This window comes from Scatophagus argus, chromosome 14 (assembly GCF_020382885.2).
Source record: "Scatophagus argus isolate fScaArg1 chromosome 14, fScaArg1.pri, whole genome shotgun sequence".
Lineage (NCBI taxonomy): Eukaryota > Metazoa > Chordata > Actinopteri > Scatophagidae > Scatophagus > Scatophagus argus.
Window position 1 is genome coordinate 8100330 of NC_058506.1, and position 21576 is coordinate 8121905.

At 41.5% G+C, this 21576-nt stretch overlaps 1 protein-coding gene across 10 annotated transcripts in view; it reads left to right on the plus strand.

Moving 5' to 3' along the window:
* Positions 1 to 21576, plus strand: part of LOC124070381 (RNA-binding protein Musashi homolog 2) — a 230565-nt gene that overhangs the window by 182220 nt on the left and 26769 nt on the right. For 8 of the 10 annotated variants that reach the window (XM_046410253.1, XM_046410252.1, XM_046410251.1 and 5 more), the window contains exon 10: positions 2239 to 2313. In XM_046410253.1, the coding sequence (XP_046266209.1) occupies positions 2239 to 2313 (75 nt within the window). Of the gene's footprint in view, positions 1 to 2238; positions 2314 to 8984; positions 9584 to 21576 lie in introns of those variants that run through there. The other 2 variants (XM_046410259.1, XM_046410260.1) reach the window with 2 other exon arrangements.

Below are 21576 nucleotides of genomic sequence, written 5' to 3' on the forward strand. Positions count from 1 at the left end.
CATACAAATTGTGCATTTATACCTCTTCACTTTGGCAGAACTGCACGTCCATACAATGTATGTAATACAGATGATACTAGTAGTTCGTGTTTAGAGATACCTCATCTAGTTATATTTACTGTAATATCTTTAGTCTGCAGTGTCAGTACAGTAATTTGTAGTGCAAAACTTACAATCTAGACATTCTGGTGGTAACGTGACTGCAGCCAGTTTATCAGGCCGGTACATATCTAACGAGAACCGAGGACACAAAAGCCTGATAGAGGTTTCCGAGGTCAGTTTCTGAGGTGTAGCTTACACGCAGAGAAGTGAGTTATCAAGGTTAGCTGCAGTGATTCATTCCTGGCCTAAAGGACTTCCTCTTATTAGGTAATTTAGTCCAGACTTATGGTTGAAGGTGATAATAGCTCGAGGGAAACAGATAAAGACTGAGACATATACCATAATTAGAGGGTTAATTATGTTTATATTACCTTTGATGGTGCTCAAATTTTTACAGGCTCACTTGCTCGACCACCCACTCAGCTCAAACCATCTTGTTTTGTCTGTATTCCACTTCCTTGCTGCCTGCCCTCTTTCACACCCCACTTCTCAATATGTTGCCCACAGCTGCTTCTGTCTGAAAACTGTCCTGCTCATTAACTGGTGGGTCTGTGGTCTGTGTAATAAGAATCATGACAGCAGATGAACAATACATCTGCTGCTCTTAAATTTTTCTAATGACACTAAGTCCTCTTTGGGCCTCATTGCAACTCACCCAGGGACCATAGAGCTTCTGAACCAATCTGTACCCTCCCACAGACTTTGACTTTGGTTTACAGATGACAGTTTGTACTGACATTTGCCATATTTGGCAAGTTTTATAATGCAGTAGCTGTGGTTAGATTTTACCCTAATAGAATTAGAAGTAGCCCTGACTAACCAAACCCAGGGTTTTTAGTCCTGCTTTATCACAGATGTATGTTCTTCCACTGTGTGTAGACTATGCTATTAAAATGATGGTGTAACTGGTCATAAACTGTGCGTATACAGCACCTCACATACAAGAAATTCGCCCTGCTAATTCTTAAGCTAACTACTACAGATTAAAAGGCACCTTAAAATTACTGGTTAATCTTTGTTTCCACCAGTAAAGCAACACAGCAACACACACAAATAAAAGCCATGACGACTGCTTATTACTTCCTTACTCACATTTTTTTCAACAAACTGCACCCAGCCCTGTTAAGACAAGAAGCTTTCTGTGATACTAAAGATGGGCAGCTCATAAACATGTCAGCATCATTTCAAGGCCCCTGCTATAAAGTGTCATTACGCCAAGCTATAAAAACGCCAAAGAACCTATGGTTGAATAAAAAATGAAAATGAATCAGGCAGTTAAAAAACAAGGGGAGTGCTATTTTGTTCAGGAGCTTATTAGTGCTTATGGTTCCAACTCTTTAGCCACCAAAACGTACCCGTTCTTGATACCCAAACCTAATTGGAGGATTCAGTTTAGGAAAATGCTCTGAGCTCTGAGCTGTATATGTTAAATGTGTTGAAAAACAATGAAACAGGGTAGCAGGAAGCAGGCCAACTTGCTGACTTTAAAGAAAGATTGTGTAAAATATCCGCAGCTATGTAACACTCACATTTTAAATCAGCAGGCCTGCCTCCGTTGAGAGAGAAATTCTTTTACATTCTGGGTCCTATTTTTATAATTATGGTCATTATTCTTGTAGGTCACAAAAACATTTCAATCAGCAAGAGTGGCGTGATCGAGATTGGAGGTTAATGTAATTGCGACAGTTGACCATTGATTGAGGGTGGTGCTTGTCGTCAGACTGCACACACAGCAAATGTTTTTCAGTTTACAATTCACCATCAGCATCATGAGCTATAAATACATGCCACCTCTTTATTGGCCTTGACGCTTAAAGGTAAATAACTTCTTGTTTATTGCAGTTTTTTTCAAACAAAGTATTCATCATAACTGAAGACGCACAACACTTTGTATATGTGAAGTTTTGTTCCAAATGTAATACTTATTCTAATTATTTCAGTGTCACACATAATGTGCATTTTTATAGTGTATGTTTTTTTGTGGTATTAATTAAGGAGAATACCAGGATCCCCAGGAGTTTTAAATCCAGCCTTTTGAGATTAATTTCCCTCTTAAAGTGGATGTATGAGTAGCCACATCTCAGTGTTTGTCTGTGTGTGTTTGTGCTTCTCATGTCCTTTTAATCTCTCTCCTAGGTTACCCTAATATTGTGGCAACATATGGCCGCGGATACACTGGATTCGCACCCAGCTACAGCTACCAGTTCCCTGGTGAGTTAAAGTCTTTGTCCAAATATCAGTGTTGCAGCTGATTTCTGTTATGCACTCTGTGGCGCATACCGACATACATGCACATACACAAAGGCTCATCAGCATACAAGTCAGTCACCAAATAATCTGCGGGGTTACAAGTATGTTACGTGTCTGGGTTTCTGAAGTAGATTTTGAAAGCTGACGTATAGTGAAGTAAATTGCTTACTTCTTTTTTATCCCTTACTTGAACACTACCATGACCAAATGTGTAAAATGGGAGAAGTTCTACGTCTTCCGTGGCCCAATGTATGCAAATTCTTCTGTGGAGAAGCAGAAAAATAAGCAGCTCTTTGTGTAGGCAGATTTTAAAACTTGGTTCTCATAATGGAAAATGAATGAAGTCATTTTCTGCATTAAAAGTGTTGACTCAGAGCGCCGGGCACTTTAATGGGAGTCCAAATGGGAGGCGTGCAGTCTGGAGGTGAGCAGCTGTACCTGTCTGCGGCAAGGGAGCCAGAGACTCTGTGGTGCCTCACTTAGACAGGCATCCCGTCAATTTCATGCTTTATTTAGGGACTTTATACATACTTTGTTTGCCATGCCAGACATCATTCCTTCCACTGATAAGAAGGAATGGGAAATATCTGACAGCACCTCAGATCTCTGTAATATCTTTGCGAAATAGATTCAGGAATGGTAAGACAGGAGGTCCAGCTGTGACCACCTGCAGATCAGACATATTCTAGATTTATACTTGACCACAACATATTTGACAGAAGAAAGGGAATGGCATCTAATCATTAATGTGGGTGAAGCATATAACTGTTGGAATTAAACAATTTTTATCTGTTTGTTGGGAAAAAGGGCATAATTTAGAAGTATAATGACCTTTTCTTTCAATCGTTGGTTGATATGAAGAGAAGATGAGCAGTGTCCAGAGTTTTTGTGCTTAGAACACTTCTGAGAAGACATTTAGAATTGCAAAAAATGAGTATTTATCCACTCCTCATGCTCTTAAAAGTTTATGAACTTTTAAGGAGGCTTTTATTCCCTTCCAAAAAGAGAGAGAAGAGACAAAGCAGAGCAAAGGAGCTATCACTATTTTTTCTGTGTAAGTAAGTCTAGTTAAACATGGATTTTTAAAATGTTTACTGTTTAGGACAAATTAAGGGATATCACCTTCCCCACGGCAGAATGTATGATCCTGTCCATGTTAAACTCAATTTAAAGAGTTTGATAAAGCTGTATGATTAAAACAGCCTCCTCTGGGCTTGCTCAACTCTTGACAGGGTAATTGGAATTTTTAATGTATGAATCAAACTCTTTGTCCAAATTAAATAACCTCAGGCCAAATATTGACTAGTGTCCTTCCTTACTAAGATGTGGAAAGCATCCTCAATTTAAGATCAAAAGCTTTTCTCCCACTGTACACAACCTCGCTGTAACACTCCTATAAATAAACGGAGCTGGGGCCGAGCAGGCTGAATCCAAGAGGCGTAAATTGTGGGCAGCATTTCAAGGCTTTTTTACACCCAGTAAACCTCAGGGGTCCACTGTTAACAGGAAAAAAGTGGTTAGGCAATTGTCCAGTTGTCAAGATAAAACAGTGATAAAACATTGATCAGTGATGAAACACTGAATTAAGTACGAAAACCCAATAAGACATACACAGAAAAAGAGAAACCACAGCTGACATCCCTGCACCTGAAACAGAGTTCAAGCGTCGAAAACACAACCTGAAAGAGAAGTGAAATATACACAACCTGAGTTTTAATAAAAAAGACCGTATTCAGTGCAGCCAGTTAGACTGTCAGTCTTCAGCTCAGCAGCTATTAAACAGTATCTGACAACACGGCACTCTGGTCTTTGTGACACTCCCAATTAATTCCTACATTGATCACAAAGCGCGTTTGATATTGATCACATAGAGCATGTTTCTGTGTGTCTGTATTTGTATTCCGTGACTTGCTTACAGAATTATTCCATCATAGCATTGATATCATTACTATTTAATGCATTTAGAGACCTTCACATATTAAGTAAATCACATCATCCCCTATCTGTCGAAAACGTGCCCATGTAAGCGATCATGTATCTGAGCATTTCCCCAGAGGACCAACTCAGACAGTCGTCTTTAGTTGTGTTTAATCTAATGGTTACTGTGAAATTATTTTTGGCCTAGAGGAGAACAGTAACCACCATTAACAGATGTTCCTCTGACACAGCTAGCAGTAGTCATATATATTAGCTGAGTACTGTAAAAAGTAATTTCATGCACTTCATGCTGTGATTTTTGGAAAATAAAACACACATACAGTACATGCCACAGCCATGAAGGTGGCAATGCGTGAGACATCTGCTAACTGCAGGGAGCAGTAATTCAGTTGCTGATGTAATAATAAGACTGTATTCATGCAGATTTCACAATGTCAAAAAATGCCAACTGGTAGAAAATGGTACTAACCTGCACAGAATTCAATTCAATAAGAAACACGGAATCATGGATTAAAAATAAAGCCTTTTTTTTTTCTTTTTTGTAATAAAGAAAAGGCCTTAGGGTACATTTCAATGCAGAACAGCGTTTGTGTTTTGCATTATAAATACTGTTTCATGGAAAATTTGAGTATTGGAATTTCAGCTGCAAGTTTGAAACCATAAGGCTGTTTAAGGATTAATTTACATTCCTCTTGAGATATCAACTCGACACATTTTCTGTTGCACTTGTTGGGCAGACAAGTGCATCGAGCTGATCTTTGCACATATTTTTAGCATGTTTATCCCTTGTTGAGCCATTACAGAGTGCATTCATACTGACAACAGAGTGCTGAAGTGTTTGATAAAGACGCCTACTCTGATTTTTGCTCAGTTTGAAAATTCCAAGCTCTGTTTTATGCACTGCAGTAATCACACACTGTTTACTTTGTGGAAGCATCTTTTCAGCATAATGCTTGAACTAAACTTGGACTCAATCAAGAGGACGGCAGTGTTTACCATTGACTCAGAATTACAAATGGTAAGAAGGTGTTAGGAATGATTAGCACCATCCCCAGAACAACAACTCTTTATTTTCAGTACTGGATGCAATTACTTGATTGTTCACTATGTTTAAGTCACAGATTTTCCTCCGCTTTAGACTTGCTTGTTAGTAGGGTTAGTCTTGCCTGAGAGGCACAATGACACAGAAGGTTGTGTGACAGTCATCTCTTCCTCATCACATTGTGACAAAAAAAAAAATGTTCTACTGCACATACAAAATGTTGATGGCAAGCAGTGGTGTTTTCAGTGTCAAATGAAAGCAGAGAGGAGTGAAATGTATGCATGCAGTTTGACATGTGAGTGTTGACATGTTGCTGTTTCCTGTGTGGATGTAAACATCCCCACTGTTTAAGCTGGAGACCCCTGGACTTGTGCTGAGATTGTAACTGCCTTTACCTACAAATCATTCCAGTCCAGCGTGTCATCATGTGATTTCCAGAGAAAAATAATCAGTTGTAGCCGAATGTGTGTGCGTTTTCAGTCCCTGAAGTAACCTCACTTTGAATTGAGCATCATATTTGTCTATTTGTTTTTTTTCTATGTTAAAAAAAAGACAGAAAGGAAACAAATTTGATGTTTGGGACTGTGATAACCCCTGTTTCTGAGAGTGGTGTTAATCAGTCTGATTGTCATATTTCCATAATTGAAGTTAACGTACTGAAAACATGGAACATGCAAAACCCATCTTGCACTAGCAAGCTATTTAAAGGGTAGATTTGCCCAAATTACTGTTGAGCATATTCTTCCACTCACTGCGCATCTTCCGGTGTTAAGCCTTGCATCTCTCTTTGGTTTTATTTGCCGAGGTTTTGAAATATTGTTCTCTGAGTTTTGTGCTCCCACACCAGTGCAGTGGCTGTCATTTGAATTTTGTATTACGCTAACAACATTGAAAAGTTCCATGAAAAAAAAAAAACACGTCTTTGGAAATTAGCATCCCCATTGCTGATAATCCACAGACTTCAATGTGAAGAGTTTTAAAGAAATTTTGAGGAGCTTCACTCCCTTCCTTCACACGTTTCAATATGTTGAGCTGGGGAGTAGATACCACTAGAGTTAACTGAGAAAACATCTTGGCTTGCAGTTTGGACCAGCCAGCTCTTTAACAGCTGTTACTATCATCAGCTGGATGCAGTAATAAATATGTTGTTCTTTTGAGGTGACACAATTGGCAGGTATCCTGTATAACACTGTCAGATAGCTTTACAGCGATGTCAGGATGGTACATATCAAGGAATGTAGGTATCAGTATCACTTAGACTGAGCCAAGGTGGGTAGTCGACATGTCAGTCATCATGTAGCTGCAGTTTATTTTCGGCTTTTGAACCCACACACAGCTGCCTATGAACGCACAGCTGTAGGATCATTATGCGTCTCAGCGAGGGCTTGTTGTTAATGTGACGTTTATCCAATTTAAACTGACAGATTCATTCTTCAATCAAACGCATAAACAGACGTTCCTCCTAAATCCTTCTAACCACAAATGAAATAGCGAATAATATGATATTCATTTCAGAAAGGCATGTAAAAAAAATAAATAAATAAACATGTATGCTGACAGAATTGCGACTGCTTCTGGGAAACGTCTGCGTTAGCCCAAAGAAACGTTGAAAGTAACATTCACTGTAAACGTCGTGCACAGCTCAACTTTGATGGCAGCTGGGGCAAAAATCAAAGTATGAAAATACAGCACACATCAGCATTAGAGAACCTGACTTATCAGGCTTGAGAGCAAACATTTCTCAAGCTGCAAAGGGCAAACTAAAATTGAAAGTATCTTTGAATTAAGACAAGAAACAAAAACCTCTTTTTTGGGTCTGTCAGACATTAAAGAGCCCACCGTTCCCTAGATACTGCAGTTATAAAGTGTGTGGACAGTGCTGATTTTCAGATAGCTCCAAAAGAGGAAAAGTTTTGTTGAAATTAGGATTCTCATGCTGTGGTAACAGAACTAAGAAAATGTGTCTGTCCTGTTTTCTGTTCCTGCAACTTGTAAATTTACCTCTTAAATTCCAGGTGGATTAAAGCACTGCTGAGGCACAATTCCAGCCAAATTGAGAGAAGCTACACTCATTTCACGCTCTCCATGAATTCATGCAGGGGTTTTTTTGTTTGTTTTGTTTGTTTGTTTGTTTTGTTTTTTGTCCAATCTATCTGATGCGTTATTGTTACATGATGAGATCACACCCACAGTGGGATAATTGTATTTCTTCTTTATGTTTTTAGAGCTAATGGCTTAGATGGGATGCTAGTTTTTTCCCTTCTTAAACCCAAAAAGCAGCCATGAGTCGTACTAGAAGCAGAGGAAGCAGGCGCTGACAAGGCACCAGGAACATTGCTGTACATTATTCTCGTTTCTATGCAACAGTCTAATTAGCATTAGCTAGCTGATAAATGTGCTATTGTATTATTCAACTTGTGGCGCCCAGGGGAACATTGCAAGATGTGCCACATTTAAAGCATGATGTGTCTAGTTTGGAGGCGCTTTAAGGCGTCGAAAGCCATATTCGAAGAAGTATCTTATTTGATCACAGCCTTACAGTACATCGAACTGTTGTCTTTTATTTATTTATCATTAAGATTACTCCAGGCTAAGACTGTAGATAGTGACAGGTCCTTGCTTTTACCGTGCATATTAAAATGCAAATGGCTAGATGGGAAAGAGTTTTTAGCAATAAGTGCAGATTAAGCTTATGCACTGTAGTTTATGTAGAGTATTGTTTCAGCCAGTGGTGGCAGCAAATATAGAAGAAGAAACATGAAAAGGGTTGAAGAATGGTTGTGTGCTTCATTGTGTGCATAAATGTGAAGCTTTTCTGTATGAGCCAAAATGTAACTGAATCAAATGAAATGTGTGCGTGTGTGCATTATGCATGTGAAAAAGATGTAGAACTTAACATCAAAAGCAGGGATACACACCTCATACATTCGTATTGTACTGTCTGTTGTTAACCAGTCTTTTATCAGCTAAACCCACACACAGAGAGACAAGCTGTATTCGTACACAGAGTGAGATTCAGGAGCTGCATACGAAGCGAAGAGGTGGAGGGACTTAACCTGAAGCTTCTTTCCGCTCTCCCGTCTTCCTGTGCGACTCTTTGCCTCCACTGCTGTGCCCTTAGTGCCTCCCCTGGCATAAATGACCATTATGGCTCCATTAGGGCTGCTACTAGGAGGTCATTATGCTACACTGAAAAACCAGGGATGAAGATGTTAGTGGGGTCCCATCAGGGGAGCGACGCAGAGTGAGTGAGAGAAAGACATAACACTCAGTCATGTAGCTACTCCAGATGTCATGACAGACAAACAGCAATTCAAGTCCAGTGAGTCAGCCTCTTAAGTGGTAAAAGAATGGAGGGAAAGGATGATTAAGGAGGGGATAGGGCAGCAGTAAGTGTAGCAAGGGTGCAATGAGGACAAAGGGGTGGGTAATTTTGGGTTACCCGTTACCTTAACAGAGAGATAAACTATTCGGGGTGTTTCTAAAAAAAAACATAAATAAAATTCTGCATCTTGATTCCCACAGCACATTTTAATAGTGTTGTGTGTGGTATTTATTGTAAGTTTGTTGTAGCTTGTGGATTGGTTTTTCCATCTGTTTTTCTTGTCTTGTTGCCATATCGTTTTCTTGTCACACGTTTCATCTGTGTCAGATCTGTTTCCCCGGCAGATATGATGCGTGGGATAGCACTGCGGTAGCCTCCATCTTTCTGCAGCTCCAACTCCACCAGCTGACCATGCCCCGGACACAACAACACATGCCGCCCTATCTAAGTGACAGAAACTGACATTTCAACAGCCTTAAATCAGTGCGAAGTAGATTTCTTTCAGTGTGGATGTAAACAGGACTCAATCCAGTAGGCGGTCTTGGATTCCACAGCTTCTCTTGATAATGAATATGAAAACCTGCAGGGCGGCCTGTTCGGCTTCCCATGCACAGAGGATGACGAGTTTGGCTGCCATAACGGTCCACATTTCTGTCCATTTGAGCTGTCCTCGTTCAAGTTGCTTGACCCCCTACTCGTTTATGATATCGTACGTTTGGCTGAAATGCAGTTTGTATATTGATGTATGATTCAAAGGCACATGGAAGTAAACAAGTCAACATGTTTGGGTCCCATAAACAAGGGCTGTGTCAGATGTCAGGAAACCCAGACAAACTACGTAAAAAAAAAAGAAACACTGATCAGGAGAAAACATGAAGCTGTTAAAATATTTTTAACTGATTAAAGTCAATTTGCGAATTGATTAATCCGTTTAATTATAAAGCTGTGTGTCTGTATGTGCCTTCTCTGTACGTCCTCCAAATATCTCGAGAACCATCCATCCACTCTACTTGTGCTGGGGACCCACAGACTTGCAGTGTCACACTTGGTGCAATTTGGACACGTTAATAAAATTTGAATAACCAAGTGAACAGCACTCTGTACAGCAGCAAGGGCGGGGTTAAGGGCTCGACTCAACTTAGTGAATGAGATGCACACAGAGATGGACTCAGAGAGTAAATTCACTTGGTTTGGTGTAATTTCTGAACTAATTTAGAACCACAGGATTAATAAACTAATCAATAAAACAATTATTAAATTTCTAAATAATTGTTTTATTGATTGTAATTAGACTAATCCTTAGGTGCGTCCCTACACTACACCCTTTCTCTACATGCCCAGAGCCGTGTAAACCCTTTACTCCACATGGTACTGGTTATGCCTAATGAGGCCTCAATTTGAGTTTTAATGTTAGTGTGTTGATAAACCTACATAGTCGGTGTCATAGTAGTGATGTATTTTGGGTGAGCAGTTCTCGAGAAAGCTGCAAGCAGCAATACCTGAGACCAAGCAAACATCCTGTTCTGAACAGGCATTGCACTAGTATTAAGTCAAAGAAAAACTTTTAACTGTCGACACGTACAGTATGGATTGACCCACTTAAATACAGGACGCAGAGTGACAGCTGCTGTGTAGGTTGGGGTTATGCCTATAGAAAGTGCAACTGTAAGTAACAGGGAAAAGAAGGCTCCTGACGTCTTGACCCCTTCTCCCTGTAGGATAAGAATATAAAGGTACGTGGAGCAGCTGCTCTCTCAGCAAGTGGCACATAGGAGAAGAAAGCTGCTGTGCAATTGCTATGATGTTGACTGCTCCTGAGAGTTGCATGCACCTATAAACTGGGGCAGAGCCAACCAAGCATATGATAAATTCACCAGAGGTCACACCAGGGCATTGGCCTGAAACTCCAGTTAGCCTCCCAGGGTTAAGCAGCTGTTGGAAGATGGAAAGGTGTTGACATGGACTTCATAAAGCTTTGAACTTCTGAAGCAGAGGTAGCTTCAGGTAGGTTGGTTTTCAAGGACGAAGCGGTATGTTGGCTGTGTGGTGATGTGTCCGGTTGCTAAGGACAACACTCTGCTGACAGCAAGGCAAAATAAGGAAGGAGCCTTTTCCTGTCTTAGCATCTTGAAGCTAACTCAACACTTCCTGTAGCTCCTCTTCATAGTGATAGCCCTCAGGCTCATAAAAGTCTCTTCAGTTCTGCACAGTGTTGGAATCAAAGACGAACTAAAGATGTTTTACATCCAGCTGGAGTCTGACTTCCAAGAACTCTGCTCCAGTTTCATTTCAGCACCATTGACTCCAGGTGCAGATATGCAAACTGGCATTGCTCCACTACTGTGTTAGAGGAGATACCATCGTGTCAGCGTCCTCTAATTTAAAGTGTGGAAGATGCCTTTTCAAACTTTCTGTCCAATGAAAGTCTTTTTGCTGGCTATAGTTCATTACTTCCTATGTAGATGATGACGTAGTTTGGGACACCATGTGCAGTCATTATCAGCACATCTGACGAGCACTCAAGTATTCAAACACATCTTATATTTCCCCTTTCAGTACAATAAGTTCCCCTCTTCTTGGCCACAGTGCTGGAACAGGTGGAAAAAAATCACTGGCCTGAGGCTGATGAGGAGCTTACCTGTGTCATGGGTGCATGCAACATTGTCCTCCATAAGACAGATCCCACTGTTTGTGTTTTTACTGCACTCATGAGACGCCGCGGTGGCACATGCAGCAGTGCTATGAGTAAAAGAGGTTTCTGTTGAACTAGAGTTACACAGCAGATTGTTCCTTAGATCCTGTGACCATCTCTCTACAAGCTGGGTGAGCTGTGACCCCAGCAAGTGGTCCCACAGGCCAGAGTGAGTGCTACAGGGCTGGAAGCAGATGGCCCTCCTGATGCCACACTGACTCACAGATTGGCTTTAATTGCCAAGGCTGATCATTAGCCCAATGGGTCTGTGGAGGCCGGGGCACTCCATGAGTCGCAGGCCTTAAAATAGAGCCTGACGAGGAGCATTGTGACCTCACACACTTGAATGGCCACGCATAACGCATCTTTCTCTCACACCCTTGGACATGGACACACACACACAGAAGCATAAAACTGACACAATCAAAGGCTCTTCAAGGCTATGTAAGAAGGCAAAAGGAGGTGGAGGGACTTTACCAGGGGCCTCTCTCTGCCTTCCTGTCTGCCTCTCTGACTCACTGTCTCCACAGTAATGCTGACTGCACACACACACATGCGCACACACACACACACACGCACACACACACACACACACACACACATGCAGACTCACTGAGCTGCCCAGGCCATGACTCTGTTCCCAGTGACAGTAGTGAGTGTGCTGCTCTGACGTCAGTGGACAGCACTGTATGTCGTGCCCTATCTAGCTCTGTGTGTGTAGTCATAGAGTTAGACTGCTCTCAGATCAGCTGTGCTCTCTATTGTCAGCCCTCAAATCTGTTTTATGTGCATGAACACTGTAGGCTAGCAGAGTAGTTGAGACACCGGATGGATTCAACAGGTGTAGCAACGCTTCACCTATGTGTTTTTGGAGGTGCACGTGAGCGTATTTTGTCTGTCTGCTCACATGCACCCAAGTCAGGTCACGTGTACATGCACATGTGCCTCCTTGGGTGTGTGAGCACCTGTCTCTGCAAAAAGGGCTTTTGCAGTCTGACACAGGCAACGCTGAAAGGCTGGCTATTTCCTGAAAGTGGAAGAGATGGCTCACCTCATTTGCCCGGGTCTTAACTCACCCTAGGACAGCAGACACATCCTCACACACTGAAGCAGGCAAACAGTCTGCCACGGAGACCCACAGTCTAGGTTCCTGTGGTGGGGAAGATGAGCTGCTGTAAGAGGCAGAGTGGCAACGCTAAAGCTCATTATGTCTCAGCTGTTGAGCTGCTGGTTTAGAAATGAAACTTTAGCTGGCCTGCCTCATACATGGCTGCCACCTTTGGACACTGCTGGAGACCAGCAGGAGAACAGAAAAGCGGCACAGACATGGAAGGAGGCAGAGGAGTACAATATGTGTGCGTCTGTGAGACCAAGCTCGGTGCCTACTGCCTGTTGTTTTGATGCCACCCACTGTTCGAGAGCTCCAGGCCCAGCTAGTTGGGTACTTGCTAGGTCTTTACACAGCTGCCCCCTCCTTTCCCTCTGTCCTCCTATCCCTGCCTCCTGCTGACTCTGCTAATAGCCCTCCAGTTGCTCCAATCCGCTCTTTCCCTAGAGCATGTACACATGCATACATATATAAATACATATGCATGTAGTCATATGCTTAGCACACAGCCCTGTGCATACCTCTACTCTATGTAGGAACATTACTCACAGCCCCAGTAATCAAGTGGAAGCCAATGTTGCAGTGCTATTTTTGTGTCATGCCACATTTTTACCCCACTTGCCCCTGGTATCTGGAGCAGTGTTAGGTTGTGTAACTGCAGTGCATAGAGCTGACTAAAATATAATGTCTCCAAGTGTTTTGCATGGCTATGAAATCATGCTCATGAAATTCTGCAAAGCTGCTTTTTCTTATTATCATTACTAGCATTAATACATCAGATCTTTTTTTTTAACTCTAAATAAGTAATTCCTGCAAAAGCAAGTTTGCACTGATTAGTGTAAATCCACAAACATATATTTAACTTGAATGGTGGAATGACACTTAATTCACTCACTGTCATTTGAGAAAACCTGAAATTACGCCCCTTCGTCATTCATCTGTCCCCTCCACTGCCACCCTCAGAACTGGGAGATGGACATTAAAATGCATAAAAAATTAGGGCTGTTTACTTGGACACTAATGAGAGGAGGCTTAAGTAGTCCAGTTTAATTAGTATGATTGGCTCTTTGGGGACCACACAGGCAGGGCCATAACAACTGATTCACTCGAAGCTCCCAGGACCTTTTCATACTCTCTGAGTGTCAGAACTGATGTCAGAGGAGATTGGACTGCAGAGACATGTTGCCTTTGCTGATCCCAGGTTGGAAAGGAGCACTGCAGTTAAATGCACTGAAGCAGACCATTACATAAGCACCACTGCAAGGTCAGACATCTGTGTCCTCCCTGTCTGTCTGTCTCTCTCTATTTAAGTCACCATCATGAACTGCCTTGCATGTTAGGGTTGTGAACCAAGACCCTGTCCTATCCACAAATCAGTGTGACTGCTTCTAGAGACCAAATGCATTTTAATGTTTTTGCCTTATCTGTTCTGGCAGATTTCTCCTCTCTTTTTTGAAATGTATTTTGCCCCACATTTTATTGTTTCACTCCCCGTTCTTCCATTTTTGTGTGCTTGTGTGCAAGCAGAATGTGTTTAGATCAATTCTGCAGCATAGGTGCCATTTCCTTTTTACTGAAGTGCATGGGAAGGAGCACAAAGAAGAGGTCGAAAGTGCGGCTACACTTCAATAAAGAGCCTAGTTTGTCCTCTTTGATGCTATGCTCCCATGCACTTCAGCTACAAAGAAACGGCACTCTTGTCACTGAGAACTTAAGTAAAAGACACTGAGCTTTTCCTGAGCTCAGTTCACCACATCACAACATCACAGTCACTCACATTCAGTGTACAGCTGTGTAATGTGTGTGCAGAGTTTGTAGTTTCAGAGGCTGGAGTTATTTTCAAGTTGAGGGTATTTTGAGTGAAATTTTAACAAATGTATTTTTGTCTAATTTATGATTGATTTATTTAGGGCTAAATCATATATACTGTAGACTTCCATACATCATGTAATATTGTGCCAGTTTTGACAGACAACATAGTAATTATGGAGACTGCTCTTCAGTTGAAGGGTTCTGAGAGAAGCCACCTCACCAGCAAGAATCCACCCTGCTGAAGTGTCCTGGAACAAATCACTCAATCCATACTATTTCCAGTGAGACTCATCTGTAGCTTAGCCTCACCTCAGCTCTGACCTGTGTGTGGATTTCTCCACACGAATCACGCTGCATTAACCATCTGCTGTGTGCTGGCTTTACAAGACCCTCTCCTCAGCGGGCATATAGGGTTTGGTGATGTAGGAGTTTGAACCAGTTTAATTTCAGTTAGCAGTTGCTTAGCAGGAGCCTCGGAATAGACAGTTACCTCAGTGCTACTGCTAGCCCTGTCTTTTGTATCTTTTGATGTGAATTGATGTGAAAAATACCACCTGATGCTTTATATTTTTTTCATCACTGTGACACATTCTGCAGTTACAGACATTGCGGCTGCAGTGAAGAACTAATATCGGGTCGCTACATCTATCAGCAAATAATTTTTACTGTCTGTTTTTGCTGAGAACCGCATGTGTGATGTGGAAAAAATAGGCCATGTGGCTGCTCTAACCTATTAACATGGGCACCTAACTGAAAAGCTAGATGTTTTACAATGCATAGGTGCTGCTCATGGACGAAGTGAGTCCCAGGTATTAAGGCACAGAACAGTCCTCCTGCAACATGATGGATGATGGATTTTTGTTTTGTTTTGTGCTTCTGAAAGGTTACACAGTTTAATTTTTACCAAATATATCTCCTTCCTGGCCTCATCATTTTGTTCAAAGGAGTAAGATTCGTCTCGCAATTACTACCATAAAGCCAGGCTTTACTCGGCTCTGGGCTCACTCCACTTCTGCAATTGACTTTTTAGCTCCCCAATAAGAAGCCACAAAGTCTTAATGGCAAAGGATCAGTGTGCCAAATGCTTTCATTACATAGAAAAAACCATTACCTTTGGCAAACGAAAGAGCCACAGCTTAGGAAAGGGGACACACACAGAAACACGTAAACACAGACCCACACACACTTACACTGGTGAAGTCATGTACGATCATATCAGAGAGCACCAGAAAATTGACTATCCTTATCATACTGTATAGGGGTTCGGGGTCTTGGTGTTATAGAGTCGATATGTCTGCCCTGTACTGTATTTAGAGCACTTGCAGCAGTATTATGACATAAAGACTCGAGGGAATGTCTAACATGTTTGTCCAACATTTCCAACATTATCTCATAATACTGGGATTTCATATTGAAGTGAAGATGTATCTGCGGAGGACTCTTTCCTGTATTTCTGCTTCATGACGGCACGAGGCATGTTTTAGTGATATTTTCAGTTTGTAAAAATGTTTCATCGTTGTAGCAGAAGTCATTGGCAGTTTCCAAAGCAGCTATGATTTTTATTTAGTTATTTATTTATTTGTTTATTTTTACCTTCCAAGCATTACGGAGTCCATCATAACAGTTTGTAGCACAAGTGTAATACTGCAGATTTGCATTCATATCTTTTATTAATGTTCATCTGCAGCACTTACACTGTCTGTTTATACACACTACGCACTGTCCCTCTCTCTGCAATAGAAGTGATATTGCTGTGGTTGAATTTAAAACATCTTCATGTAAGCACCTGAGTTGCCTTATTACTGATAACTTTTATTTTTATTTTTTAATAATTAATTTTTGCCCCCATCTCTATTATAGCCAATCTTTTTCAAACATGCTCAGCATCCTGTTTGCTGTGTGACCTTTGTGGCGCGTGCACAGAATCCAAGTGCTGGGAGAAACCAGACATACACATGGCAAGATTAATTTGAATGATTGACAAGCAACCCAGCTCTGTTAATCAAGTTATGCTTACTCTGATTAGAACCTTAATGTGAGTAAGATAACCCGGTTAAGGTGTTTACATGAGAGTTGCAATAATATGCGTATTGCATTAGTCTGGTTATAATTGAATTATTGGTGTGCATGTAAATGCTTTCTCTCTCTCTCTCTCTCTCTCTCTCTCTCTCTCCCTCTCTCTCTCTCTCCCTCTCTCTCTCTCTCTCTCTCTCTGGCTCATTCCCAGACACCGGTCTGTATTTTACATGAGGGGAAACCTCTGTGTGTACTGTAGGTCTTCGCTGATAAGAGGAGAGGTGAGACATGAGCATGTGTGCAGCAGTTCATATGAAAGCCACCTGGCTCTCTCCAGCTCTGTGATTTATGCCTTTGATAACAACAACCCAGAGATGCTTTCAGCAACAACAAAGTAGCGCTGAAGGATGACAACAATGGGACACTTGTCAGTCTGGAGATGAAAAGATGTTTTGCTAGGTGGCTGTCTCTTTTGTAACTTTGATATATTTTTTTCTCCTTTTGTTTTGTTTATTTGTCTCTGTGTGTTTCTCTATATCATATCAAAGGTTATTGATGAAGCAAAAAGCGAAGTGGAGTCAGTTTTCCGTCTTTGACAGAACGATTCCCTCCTCCTGTGAGAGGGCGGCAGTGTGCTTCACTGCCTCTGCTATGACTTGTCAACAGACCTGTTTCCGCTGGCTTGTCCTTAGTGTCATACAGAAAGACAGACAGCGATTCCTTGCTTCACAGTTACATTATCACTGTGACAGCTGTAAGAGATGCTTTGCAAATTACTTTACAAAATGAAGTAATTGAATAATTTCTTTAAATATGATTCATCACTGCAGTTTTTTTTTTCTGCCATTCTTGTCCTTGCTAATATCTCACAAAAAATATGGTGCGTCTAGCTTAGTGGAAGACTAATGTCATGCACGGACAGAGTGCATGCATGTAGACAGGTATATATGTAGTAGGTAAACATTTCATTGATTGAAATGATTGCATGGGCTTATTACATTTTTTACTTGACACAGCATTTAATTTATTGATTGCTTGTAAAATAACTTACTAGCCTTAGTTTTAATGCGCATGTATTTTGTATTTATTTATCTATCTAATGCTTGATATTTAGATTACTTTCTACAGCTTAACATAATGTTTTTTGTAACAGTACCATAACACTTTTCATTGATTTAGTGGCGTAGAAGGATTGCACTTTATTATAGGTGCTATTATATTTTAAGTGAGTAGATTCTAATTCATTTCTTGACGTACCTTTCTTGTCTAAAATGCATAACTTCATGAGAATGAATTAGACACACTAACACCCTGGCCTTATTTCTCCATCAGTTTCCCATTCTCTTTGTCCTTTCTCCTCTTTGTCTTCCTCTTCCGCCGATGTGGCTGCTCTCCTCCTCTGTTTATCTGTCTCACTCATCTCTGCTCTGTGCTGTTCATCTGTCTCACTCCTTCTGTCTGCCCTCAGTATTGACGAGCTGCAGCCTGGAAGGCTTTGGCTTTTCCAAACCCAAGCTACTGTGTTAACCAGCATAGCATGAAAACTCTGTTAGCCACTAAGATAACCATTGTTCACTGCATTCCAATACTGAGTTTAACAGGAATGCCTGGATGTCTGGTAATGTGTTTGCTTTTTTTCCCACTCATTTGGTAGTATTAGTACATGCTGGGCCCTATTAGTTTTCAGTCAGTTTCAGAGAGATATTAAAATATGGACATAGGCTACTTTATCTATAGGGACTCCATAGAATCTCAGCTGTCCCAGGGCTCCTCCTGTGCATTAGACAGTTGACAGTCCTCTTATAGCAGAAATGAGTGGAGTGCTCTGTGACTGATGGAGCTCCTTTGTCAATGACAGTGGAGGGCGGTTGGAGGGGTGCTGCTGCTGGCAGTTTTGGGCCAAAGAACAGTACAGATCACATTAACATCAGTCAAGCTGTTCTCAGGCTGGTAGGACATAAATAGGACCTTATTGATGCATAATGCAACAACTTTTCATGGTGACGTTTTCTGAGTAATAGGATCAGAAAGTTAGTCTGTGGCTTGGAAGGCAGTATGCCAAAAACGATCTTCTAAAACGTATCAGAAATAGTGCATAAGAAGAAAAATCAAAGGCAATGTGAAGGAGATCTATGGGTTTATTAACACAAGTTAAGATCACAGTGTGCAAAGATAATAAAGAAAAGGATATAGGTCAATTTGTAGGGGTCACTGGGCTTTATTGAACATCTATAGTAGATGAAGCACACAAGTTTAATAAAGTAACTTAAAAAAGTTCTGAGGGGTAACTGACACAGAGTGCAAATGCAGGCAATGTGGGGTCCTACATGAGTATTTCATGACTTGGCCACCAGCATTTGTTCATTTTGTTGTTAAAATTGTGCTTTGCAACTGCTTGAAAACATGGTGACATCAGGAGGAATATGTCATTGGTGGTTATGATGGGGGCTATAATTAATGTGACCGAGCTCATCGGCTTCTTTTCTCTACTTTAAAAGCAGTTCAATATTCAGCAAACTGCTTTGACTGTTCTGTAATGGAGAAAACAAAGCTTTTGACCTGGTCTGTTCAGGCAGTCAGTGCGAGCAAAAATCCCAGGAAACCTTGACACAAAAATTGCACTGTGCTGTTTGATCACTATGACATTGCCCCTACTGTGTCTCTCCTCCTACTTCAGTACAGTCAAGTTCACAGAGACTCACAAAATACAGGTGCAGGTTGAAAAGAACGAGTGTGCACCCAAGAAAAATGCCACTTTACAGGCATAAAGCGCCGGTATGTGCTATGCACTGTCATGAAAATAGAGCTTTAGACACACATTGTGCCTCCTCAGCACAGAACTGACAAATCCGTGAATTGGACATATTATTCTGTTTGGCAGGTTACTTTTGTTGGAAGTATTTGTAAACAGTGGAGTCAGATGGATAGAAGAAGTTAATATCAGTGCCATAATGACATAAAGTAAAGTTTTGAAGGGTCCATAGAGAGTTCCTACATAGAATAACCGCAGACTGGGAAATTTCTATTTGCAGCTATCCTTGTGCTGAATAGTAATAATTTTGTTAACATTTGTGTTGAGGAAATGTAGTGTTCTATGACTTGGAAAGATGGTTAAATGTTTGACAGTCCTCGTCTTCGTTGAGGTCTAATCTCTCTTCCTTTCTGTGTGTACTTGTGAAAAGGGTTGAATTTCTGTGCCACAGGCTTGAGGAGAGAAAGCTGAGGACAGTTCCCCGGAGTCCGGACACCAAGGCCCCCGGGCCTCCACAGCTCATAAACAGATGTGTCCTTGTCCCCAGCCAAGCGCAGCCACTCAAGTGGCAAAGCAGGGGCCCAATAATTGTGAAGAATTGAAAGCTAAATATTGGCTTTATCTCCTCAGTAATAAAAGGGCCATGAAATTGATTTAATGCTGCAGCGCTTCTCTTGGGTGGCTTCTTACAGCGTGAGCACAAAACAATGAGCAGCAGCCATCTATTAATTAACCCACCTAATCCTGCAAAGTTAATCTCTCACCACAACTTTGCCCGCAACTAACTTCCAAGCCAGTGGGTCTATTGGGGGTGTCATGACAATGGCAGCAAGGGGAAGATAGATTCAGCACTTAGGAACGGTGGGAGTGAGAGAGACAGACAGGGGGGAAAAGAGGTGGAGAGCGCCGTATGAAACGCTGTTCCGCACAGCAGACATGGGGACACTGTAAGTGGAAATGCAGGGGTGCATGGCCATCATTAGCATAGTATCAGAGTTGATTTGTGTTTTTGTGAAAAGAGGCGGAGAATATCATTTGAGCTGTTGAAATCAGTTCCTGGTGCCGTGCAGCTGCAGCGGCATAAGTGCGCCTGATTTTAGTTGCCTTTTTGTCGCCCTTTTTTTGTATTCTTTTTCCCCTGTCACCATGCCTCCTGAGTCCCTTATTCTATCCTGAGCTGTTAGATCGGGGGGGGGGGTGGCATTTCTTTCTCTTCTTCACCTGCCTGCCAGTCACAGCATGATGGTGCCTCACACCTAACACGCACATTCATGGTAGTATTGTGTCGACAGAGTTGCGAATTACCTCCTTCTCAGCCGGCTGATGAAAAGCTATGTGTTTTTCTCTTTGGCAGCGGCTCATCTGACCCTGCCCTCTCACCCCACTCCTCCACCCCTCCTCCTCCCCTCCCTCTCATCAGTCTTTTGTGTGAGCCCCCTCTTCGTGGAATAGCAGTACAAGGCAGACTCGGAAAATAGGTCACCCGCTAGTGCTCCTCTCACCTCCACAGCATTCAAAAAATAATCCTCTAAGGTGTCCTGTGCCATTTTGTAATGTCTAAACCACAGTCTCCAGAATATGGCCAAAACATAGAAGAAACACACACATGCACACACATACAGTGAAAAAAAAATGAAATCAAGAAAAACTCACATTTGAGGGAATTTAGAGGGGTTTTTTTCCACTAGTGAGGAAAGCATTTCCTGTGGAGATAATTTTAGGAGGCTGATTAGGCATAGACGGTGTTGAGCCCAGAGTGAGGAATCTCATCACCGCTAATGACATGCCATTCCTGTGCTGAGAGAGGAGCCCAGGCCCTGGGCATGGACTAGCCTCTTTCAGCCACCTCTAGCTACTGTGTTCATTAAGTCCAACAATGTAATTACAATTCACAGATACTGCTTTTGGCTTAATTACAGACTGATTATTAGACTGATATTTGTTGGGATAATCAGACCTTAAAGAAGTGGATTTATAGTTGCATGGTATTAAAGCCTTGTTAGAATATAATAAAGTGATAATTTATTTGGTGTCCGTGAATACTTATACATACATATATACTTTTAAAGCTTCAAAAACCTCTGCGTTGGAGTACTATGAATGTTCAGATAAGAAGAAACAAGCACAGGAGAATTGCTTAGTCTTTACAAAAGCAAACAGATTGAAGTCTCTTCTGAACGACAGAACATCCAACAGATGTCTCCATATGATTGTGGGAACTATTTTTCTGCTGCCTATCTTCCGGTCCAACAACAAAAAAAAAGCAAGCTGTGGACTGCATTGCCTCTCGCTTTACACTGGCTGGTTCTGATTCCATAGAAAGTCACAGTAATTGGGAGCCCTCCCGAACAAAATGCAGGGGTAGTCCCCAGAGGTAGGGCTATTATGCCCATGTCTACGCAGCTCAGAACTGGCTGTAATCTTTCATCCAAAGCATGTGACATAAACACCCCCCAGAGTCAAATGCTTCCACTAATATAATCAGGGACTTGGTGAATTGCAAAATTCAGTTTGCTCAGTTTTCTAAATGAATATGAAG